Source organism: Nicotiana tomentosiformis, chromosome 10 (assembly GCF_000390325.3).
Source record: "Nicotiana tomentosiformis chromosome 10, ASM39032v3, whole genome shotgun sequence".
Classification (NCBI taxonomy): domain Eukaryota; kingdom Viridiplantae; phylum Streptophyta; class Magnoliopsida; order Solanales; family Solanaceae; genus Nicotiana; species Nicotiana tomentosiformis.
Window position 1 is genome coordinate 56,881,494 of NC_090821.1, and position 10,616 is coordinate 56,892,109.

The 10,616-nt window shown below is 32.4% G+C and overlaps 1 protein-coding gene across 1 annotated transcript; it reads right to left on the reverse strand.

Annotated features, from left to right (window-relative positions):
* Nucleotides 1-1,308: 1,308 nt before the first annotated feature.
* Nucleotides 1,309-3,438, reverse strand: LOC104110979 (AAA-ATPase At3g28580-like). Its single transcript, XM_070187604.1, has 2 exons — nucleotides 2,601-3,438; nucleotides 1,309-2,255 (listed from the first exon to the last, which is right to left on the reverse strand). The coding sequence occupies exons 1-2, from the start codon at nucleotides 3,364-3,366 to the stop codon at nucleotides 1,426-1,428; spliced, it is 1,596 nt and encodes a 531-aa protein (XP_070043705.1). The 5' UTR covers nucleotides 3,367-3,438; the 3' UTR covers nucleotides 1,309-1,425.
* Between the last annotated feature and the right edge of the window lie 7,178 nt (nucleotides 3,439-10,616).

A 10,616-nucleotide genomic window follows, 5' to 3' on the forward strand; every position in this document is an offset into this window, starting at 1 on the left:
TCTAGTTTTCTCACACACTATTTTCTTATATCTTGTTTGTGAAACCTCAGTCTTTATTTCTCTCTTTGTTGGTGTATAGAAATGAGAGTCGAAGCTCTCCTTTTATAGCCGAAGCCTCACTCTCTAAAGCCTACTATATTTGACAATTTGCACACACTTTTCTTTTTTTTTTCTTCAATGTTGACAATTCAACAAAGTTGGCTACCAAACCAAAGAAATTCAACAAAGTTGACTACTAAATCAAAGAAATTCAACTAAGTTAGCTTCCAAACCAAAAAAAATCCCAGCTAAATATTTTCCTTATACAAATGCCTATTACTTTGGCTTTTGAATGAGATGGACCCATCAGTTACACGATTAACAAATTATACTAACAAGTTAACAATATATTTTCACATTTTTAACCTCTCAAAAATGCATTTATCTTTATCCCCCATGTCAACTTGGTTGAGACACCACATTGAAATCGTTTTAAAAAGCACCATTAGTTCTTTCCAATGTAAACAGTTCTTTTACAATCATTCATTACACAACAGTAGATCATTTATACTTCTTTCTTTCCTATAAACACTAAAGTAGTACATATGAATTGATTTTCGTCAATGAAAACATATTAAGTAATGAACATGTAATTTCCTTTAGCTTTATTTTATAAAGTTAAAATTAATTTTATTTAACTCGTTATTATAGTAAAATCTTTCTACACTTGGTGGTGCAACATAAAATTATTTTGGCTTCTAGGAGTTAAATATAAATGTATTATAATTCATTGTGTTACATAATAAAAAAACTTGGCTAGCTAGAGACGATAATTAGTTGCCAATTGCTATAGTATATATCCCTATTTTATTATGAATCTGCTACACGTGAACCATATTAAGATGCACAGTTGCTGAAAATGAACCAATCGTTTATTACATAGCTACTGATGTATATGCATTTAACTTATTATTAATCTCACCAACTGCATAATACCACTTTCATAATTGAGATACTTGTGAAATCAACTCTGGAAGTTAAACGAAAATTTTGATATCTCTAACATACGAAAATGTTTTTTTTTAAATAGAAAAAGGAGTACTACTAAATGTAACAAACCATTAATTCCATGACAACTTAGACAAGCTTTTGTACCGGCACCAAAAAAGAGTAGTGAGGTGTACAAAGTATCTCACGTTCACGCAGGGTCTATGGAAGGGCCGCACTCCAAATGTGTGACGTGGATAGTCTATCCTAATGCAAACATTAGTGTCTACTTCTGCGGCTCGAACCCCTAACCTATAAGTCACACAGTTATGTACCAGCACCATTAAGACATAAAATAAACTTCACAAGTACACCTAATAGCCAATTGTACAAAACATAAAGCTCAAATATGCCTCAACATTTTATTTGTATCTTCTAATTAATCAAACATTTCCAGAATCAATCTTTGCTAACATCACCATTTTTCTTAGTACCATTACTCTCTGACTTCTCATTCTTGTTTACACCATCAGTATCCTTGGCTTCTTCAGCATCAGCTGCTAATTCTTTCTTTTTCTCCTCTTTCTCTTCCTTCTCCTTCTTAGCCTTAGCTCTCTCTTCTTCTTCTTCTTCCTTGGCCTTCAATTTTGCTTCCTCCTTTGCAATTTCAAGAGCATTAATCAATCTCTTCAAGCAAGTGTCTGCATTTTCCTTTGAAGACTTAGGCATCAAATTCTCAGCAATATCAGCAGGAGTCATATTAGTTTCCCCCAACAAACGACGAATCTCAGGAAAATGATCATGGGATTCGACGTCTAGATAATTACGTGCAAGCACCTTGAACGACTCAAAGCAACAGTAAGATAACACAATATGTTTATCCATTCTACCCCTCCGAATTAGAGCAGGATCAAGCTTTTCCACATAGTTAGTAGTGAAAACAATAAGCCTTTCACCACCAATAGCTGACCATAAACCATCAATGAAGTTCAAAAGCCCAGATAAAGTTACCTCACTTTTCTCTTTCGCCTCTCCTTTTTTCATCTTTTCCACAATGGCATCTTTCTCATCTTTTTCTTTATCTTCCTCGTCTTTCTTCTTCTTCTTCTCCTCCCTTTGACCGGTAAGGTCAAGGGAACAATCAATGTCTTCTATTACAATAATAGACTTACTTGTAGTGTCTATCAATAACCTTCTTAACTCGGTATTGTCCTTAACCGCTGTCAGTTCAAGATCATAGATATCATATTCCAAGAAATTAGCCATAGCAGCAATCATGCTAGACTTACCTGTTGGGATCGAAAATAACGTGGCATCATATGGAAGCTAATAAAGCAAACAGTAAATCAGATGACAAAGAGAATTATACTAAAATGACATAATATACTATAATATAGTTAGGCCAATTGACCTACATCAATCTACTATAAAAGAAAAAGAAAAAAACTTTGAGAGAGAATAAAAGAAACTCTCTAAAAGACTACATTGTGGATATTGTTATTCTTGTGAGAAGAAGCAGAGATCCTCAATTTATAGATGAGCAAGACTTTTATTCCTTTTATAAGTCTTTTTTCATTCTTTCAAGAAAGAAATTTCTAATAGATTAAAGATTCAGAACAAAATCCTAATATTACCTGTCCCCGGAGGACCATAAAGAAGATAACCACGCTTCCACGCCTTGCCAATCTTGGCATAATAATCTTTTGATTTGCTAAATGTTTGGAGATCATCCATAATCTCTTGTTTCTTGTTTGGATCCATAGCCAAAGTATCAAAAGTTGATGGATGCTCAAACACTACTTGGCTCCATATCCTCCAACCCCTATATCTATAACCACCTGACTCCCCCTTATTGTTTGTGTACAACTTCCTCTGCCTTTCTCTAACAGCAATCGCCTTCCCTTCGTCCAACACATATTTCAAGTATGAATTTGTGATAAGCTCGCGATTCTTTCTGTGAAATTTGAGCTTGAAATACCTCTTGTCATCCTCCTTCCACAAAGAAATTGTCTGTTTGTTGGCTAATTGTTGGCTCGAAATCCACCAAACTTTCTCGCCTTTATATTCATCGGTTATCTCCTCGTGATCATCCATTGTTAGGACAAGAGATTGACCATCTTTCACTACGTTGGCTTTGAGACGCTTAGCTTGTGTGCAGGAGTTCTTACTCAGGTATCTTTCGATTGCAACATAAGCTTTGCTCCGCTCGAACCAGCCATCAGTATCATACTCATGAAAAATAATGTGCATATAAGGGTAGAAATAGCTCACTATTTTATCGGTATACCTCCTAATATGACCACGAAGTTCGTGAGGAAAATAGTTCTGGTACATAGTCCAAGTGAACATGATTGCTGCAATGGTTGGACCCAACTGAGTCCAAACATCTTGCATCATCATTTTCTTAATTAATTTCTCTCCTTTTTTCACTTAGAAATAATATATAACAACACTTGATCAAGTGTATGTGAATGTTTGTTCACTAAATGATGGTCTCTTATATAGTATATATGAAACACCAGCGTTGTTGTATCTTCCTGGCTCACCAAGTTTGAATAATAGTCCTCCTCGTGATATTTTTTGAATGGACACCATATTTAAGAAATAGAGAAAGACTTTTAAAATTTAGTGTCTAAAACAAGTAGTAAATAATACTTGTATAACTACAAAGCATTTCATTACATATAAATAAAATGAGAAGATTAAAATTAAATTATCTTATTTTTCTTTGGACAAACTAAAAAGGAAAATACATTATATTAAAAGGGAGAGAAAAAAATTTCTTTTTAAGTTTGGGTGAGGTGACCATATATATATATATATATATGCAAAGAAACTCATGGGGCCTTAACAATATTTGTGGTCTAAAGCCAAAGTTTAATTGGAGGCCTTCAACTTAAACAAAAACTTTTAATTTTTATTTGAAGTCTATTTTTTAGTTTTTTGAGATGCAAAGTTATTAATAATTTTTTTTATAATCGATTTCTTCTAATAATACTCTCTCGAATGATAATATAGCTAATCTTTTTAATCTTTCTTGAGACATTGTTGATCTTAGGCAAGATTTTATTACCTTTCGGTGAGGCAACTGTTACATAAACAGTTAATATTATTCTATAAGCAATATAAGCATTTGAGGAAGAATCAAGTTTTATTATCTAATTGAATATAAATCAATTAGAGTATTATCTTCAACTTGACTCGATTTTTAACCACAAAATTTAATCTTTTTTGAGACATTGTTGATCCGTTAACCATCCGAAACTCAACCGAACCCCTCGGGACCCCGTCCTAACATACCAACAAGTTCCATAACATAACACAGACCTACTCCAAGCCTCAAATCATATCAAACAACATCAAAACGACGAATCGCACCTCAAATCAAAATCTATGAACTTTGAACTTTCAATTTCTATATTTTGTGCCGAAACACATCAAATCAATCCGGAATGACTTCAAAGTTCGCACACAAGTCATAAATGACATAACGGAGATATTCAAATTTCCAAAATCAGATTTCGATCATGATATCAAAAAGTCAACCCCCGGTCAAACTTCCCAAAAATAATTTCCGGATACGCTCCTAAGTCCAAAATCACCATGCGAAACTATTGGAATTATCAGAATTCAAATCCGAGGTCTTTTACACATAAGTCCACATCCGGTCAACTTTTCTAACTTAAATTTTTAATTATGAGACTAAGTGTCTCATTTCAATCCAAATTCCTCCCGGATTCGAACCAACTAACCGGGTACGTCTTACAACGATTGTGAAGCATAAATTAAGCAGTAAATGGGGGAACGGGACTGTAATAATTGAAGCGTCCGATCGGATCGTTACAATAGTACTCAATATTTTCTGCTAAATAGTAATTTAAATTTCCATAAAAAAAGAATATATAAGCCTACTATTTCTAAAAATGGAGCCCTCAAATTTGGGAGCTTCCATCACGTTGAACCGCCCCAGAAGAAACTGCTGAGTAAATGCCACGGTGGGACTAGTGTTTTACCAGTTAATCTTGAAATACTCTAGTAGTACAAAATTTCTTGTCCTGATCAGGAGACTTATTCATTTATAGTCAAGTTCCTTGAGAAAATTAAATTAAGATTAAGACCCAGAGCTGGATCCACTTATATACGAATGCATATGAACATTTTGTCTTTTTCCAAGGGGATCATATATCATCTTAATTAAGATGTCATTGTGCTTACGTTTGGTAGATTGAACAATGATCATATTGCTAATAAAATAGTAGTTTTTATTTTAACTATCTGGTATTCGATGTTCCAAATGCACAATATTGAAAAGACCAAAGAGGGGTCACAAAAGTTAGATAATTAACGTACCATAAAGTTCAATCTTTTATAAGAAAAATCAAATTATGATGGATGTCTACTCTTCTTTCATGATTTTCTCAAATGCTTAATGATATATTCAATGACATATTTCTATACTTAATGACATATTCAATGATATATTTTTCTTCACTTTTCATGTCTATATAAAGGCCTTGTAATAGATAGGAAAATACATTAATTGAAGAAGAAATAAGAATCCATCTTCCTCTCTTTCTCTCTATATCTCTTAGCTTGTTTTTTCTTGTTCTATATTGTTACTTTGAGTAACATTTATAATACATTATCGGCACGAATTAGCTTCTACTCAAGTCCGATCCGGCATACACTAGCTACCACCACTCTATTTTCTGGTATGTTTCTTTTAAAGTTGTTATATCATTGTTATTACGTCTAGAGAATTTTTTTTTCCCAAGGTTGATTGCTAATCTGCACATATACCAGTTAATTTAGATTGTAAGATCATTATAAAATTGTTATTAAGATATTATAAGAAAATATAGAATACGTATATTAAATCATTTCGTAACAAGCCACGGGTGTGGTATGAAAGGTCATTGGGCACGTGTTTGTCGTACACCTGACCATTTTGTCAAACTTTAGCAAGCATCTTATAAAAGAAATGATAACAATGTGTAGGCATACTTGACTTTTCAAAATGATGATGATAAAGCAGGCCTCTCAAACAATTATGATGATGCTGAGGCAAATCTTGCATATAAAGATGATGATTTTGGAGGCCTTGCAAATATTACTCATTTAGAAGCTGAAAAATTCTGTGAGAATATTGACTAAGGAATTGATTATCTTACTGGGGAATAAAGCTTTAAGAAAAGTTATTATTTTCATATTATGTCTTTATGTAGTTTGTTCTTCTTAAGTGTACTTTCCTAAAGCATCATATATGCTAGTTTCTATATTCCTCGTGTAATTTCTAATGTTTCTTTTATTTATAGTATTTTGTATTTCTTATGATGTACTTTTTTGTTTATTTATGAAGAATATAAAAATTTTCCAGTCTTTAGTTAGATCCAAGATCAATAAAAATGGTATATATCTTTTGGATAGTGCTACAACACACAATTTTAAGAGATACATGATATTTCTCTTATTTGGTGATGAAAGAAGCAAATGTTAATACAATATCTGGTAGTACATGGTTTTTTGAAGGCTCAGGAAGAGCAAATTTATTACTACCCGGAGAAACAAATTTGGTTATTAATGAAGCATTATATTGTCGTAAGTCTCAAAGAAACTTAATAAGCTTCAAAGATATTCGCCAAAATGGATGTCACATTGAGACTACAAATAATGAAAAAATTGAATATCTTTATATTACTACAATAAAGTCGGGTAAGAAATATGTGCTTGGAATGTTACCTGCTCTTTCCTCCGGCTTATATTACACAAGTATTAGCAGGATTGAAACGCATGCCATAGTAAATAAAAAGTTTACTAATAAAGATAATTTTATTATTTGGCATGACCAGTTAGGTTATCCTAGTTCTACTATGATGCGTAAAATAATTGAGAATTTACATGGACATTCAATGAAGAATCAAAAGATTCTTCAATTTAAGAAATTCTCTTGTGTTGTATGTTCTCAAGGCAAATTAATTATTAGACCATCAACTATTAAAGTTAGGATGGAATCCCCTACATTTTTGGAACGTATACATGGTGATATATGTGGGCCCATTTACCCTCCATGTGGACCATTTAGATATTATATGATTTTGGTAGATACATCTACAAGATGGTCATATATGTGCTTATTATCAACTCGGAATATGGCATTTGCGAGATTGTTGGCTCAAATAATAAATCTAAGAGCACAATTTCCAGATTATATAATTAAGACAATTCGTCTTGATAATGCTGGTGAGTTTATATCTCAGGCCTTTACTGATTATTGTATATCAGCATGGATAACAATTGAGCATCTGCTTGCTCATGTTCATACACAAAATGGTCTAGCAGAATCACTAATAAAATGCCTCCAATTAATTATTAGACCAATGCTTATGAGAACAAAACTCCCCATTTCAGTATGGGGTCATGCTATTTTGCATGCAACATCACTTGTACGGATAAGGCCCACAAGTAATTATCATAAAGTCTCCCCATTGCAATTGTCTTTTGGTCAGGAGCCAAATATTTCCCATCTTAGAATCTTTGTGTCACGACCCAATTTCTCCTCCGTATGACGTCGTGACGGCACCTAGTCTCTACTACAAGGTAAGCCTAACATTTGTAGAATAATGAAATAAAAACATAAATTTATACATCTTATATAGAGTTCTATAATATATATATATATATATATATATATATATATATATATAGAGAGAGAGAGAGAGAGAGAGAGAGAGAGAGAGTGTTCTAGAAGATGCACATATAGTATAGTATATATATATATATATATATATATATATATATATATATATATATATATATATATATATATATATATATATATATATATATATAGCTATATTCGATAAGCTATATAAGATGTATATATAGTATAGTATATATACTAAGTTTATAGTATTAAGATGTATAGTATAGTATAGTATAGTATATATATATAAAAGCTATATTCGATATTAAATATTGACTATTAAAATTTAGGATGTTAAATCAATTAAATATTATGTACATAAATGTATATATATATCAATTAAGTATTAAATATTATTTATTTAAAATCTATTTATATAAAGGTTGACAAAAATCGACCGACAAATGTCGGTAATATTATTAAATTTATATTTTAATTATTTTAAAATTATTTTTCCGACTGAACTCGGTCGGAAATATTTAATTATAACTTATTCTGATTGATAAATTAAATACATATAATTTTTGTTATATTAAAAACCAATTGCCTTGGGCGGGAAGCATAATTTTAAATATTCCAACCGAAATCAGTCAGAAATTTTGAAAATATTTAATAAAAAATTATTTGTGTAGATTATATACAAGTATGACCAGGTCTTGGCCAAATATTGACCAAGTTCCGATCGAAATCGGTCAGAATTTTTATTTTTTTGCCGTGGGACCACTATTTTCGTTGTGAGAAATATTTTCTTTGACTTTTGCGACCAATTTACTTAATTTTGGACCGATTTCGGTCGCATTTTTTTCGACCGACTTCGGTCGGTATTCTTTGGACGAATTTTGCTAGTTTTCTAGTAGTGAAACTTTTAATTTTTATTTGAAGTCTATTTTTAGTTTTTTGAGATGCAAAGTTGTTAAAAATATTTTTATAATCGATTTCTTCTAATAATACTCTCTCTAATGATAATATAGCTAATCTTTTTAATCTTTCTTGAGACATTATTGATTTTAGGCTATTACCTTTCGGTGAGGCAACTGTTAATATTATTTTATAAGCAATATAAGCATTTGAGGAAGAATTAAGTTTTTTTATCTGATTGAATATAAATCAATTAGAGTATTATCTTCAACTTGACTCGATTTTTAACCACCAAATAGAAAACCAAAAATATTTTCATACGTTCAAATCTATATTAAAGTGAAAATTGGCTTGATCTACTATGTATAAGAACTAATCAACTCTAAAAGATTTTTCAAAAGACTTTGTGGTTTAATTTTATTATAAATATTTACATCAAATTGTTTTTTTATATATATTACGAATTTATTATAAATAGTTGTCTCGACTCAAAATCTCACCCATCGTGATGGCGCCTATCTCATTACTAGGCAAGCCGACAATCTCAATAAACCACATATCTTTTAAGTTTGAAAATATAATATCTAAATTACAATACATAATCCCACAAATACTGATATGAACACTCCCCAAAATCTGGTGTCACTGAGTACATGAGCATCTAATATGAATACAAGTCTGGAGAAAAATATACGGTCAATAATAGTCTAAGAGCATAATACAGTAAACAAGGAGATAGAGAAGGAGAGACAAGGTCTGCGAAACACGGCAGCTACCTCTGAATATTCGGAAAATCAACTGCACGAGAGAATCAACACCCGCTATGTCCAGAAGTACCCGAATCTGCACACGAAGTGCAGGGTGTAGTATGAGTACAACCAACTCAGCAAGTAACAATAATAACTAAGGAATTGAAGATAGTGACGAGCTACACAGTTATAGTTCACTTTCAGTAATTCCAACAAAGAATAGACATGTTTTCAAATCCAGCAGTTTAAGTCAAATCAATTTTATACAGTTCAAGTTCATGTAATCCGGATATAAAATCTTTCAGAGAATTTCACAACAATGACAGATAGTAACTAAGTGTAACAACAAATGAAAAGCAAGTACAGCTTTACTGAGCAACAGTCACTCCACTCGTCACAACAACTCAACCACTCGGCTCTCAACCCTCAGCACTCACACTCAATGGGTACCCACGCTCATTGGGGGTGTACAGACTCCGGAGGGGCTTCTATAGCCCAAGCGCTATAATCTGCACGGACAACTCACGTGCTGCACGGACAACTCATGTGCCATAATATAAATATCTGAATCTGCACGGACAACTCACGTGCTATAGTATAATATAAGGATCTGCACGGATAACTCACATGCTGCACAGACAACTCACGTGCTATAGTATAATATAAGGATCCACACGGACAACTCACGTGCTATAGTATAATATCTCACAATTAGGTCCTCGGCCTCACTCAGTCATAAAGCTCTCCAGTCTCTCGGGCACTCAACAATCATGAAATCAGCCCAAACAATAATGATATGATGCATCAATAATGAACAATAGAGATTGAGATAAGGTAATCAAGTAAACTGTGACTGAGTACAAAATAACAATTAAGCAGATAGTTCAATATGTACACGACCTCTGTGGGTTCCAACAATACCAACATATAACCTAAACATGGTTTCTAACATGACTTACAGTCAAATTTCCATAACACATAGAAAGCTCATAGCTAACAACAAGTTATTCAACTTTACAGTTTCACGGGACGAACCAAATCACAATTCCCTTGGTGCACGCCCACACATCCGTCACTAGCATGTGCGTCACTTCCAGAATAATCACATGATAAACAATCTGGGGTTTCATATCCTCAGGACCAGATTTAAAACTATTACTTACCTCAAACAAGACGAATCCAATGTCGAGCAAGCTAAACAATGCTCCAGAAATTCCATTCTGCACGTATCAACTTCTGAACGGCTCGACTCTAGTTACAATTAATTTGATTCAATCAATACCAATTATTGTAATTAATTTCATAAGGAAATACTAATTTTTCCAATAAAAATCCGAAAT

Coding starts and splice junctions, on each gene's coding strand:
- LOC104110979 (XM_070187604.1), bottom strand. CDS start 3,366: ATGATGATGCAAGATGTTTGGACTCAGTTGGGTCCAACCATTGCAGCA. Junction 2,256..2,600: donor TTATGGTCCTCCGGGGACAG/GTAATATTAGGA, acceptor CGATCCCAACAG/GTAAGTCTAGCATGATTGCT.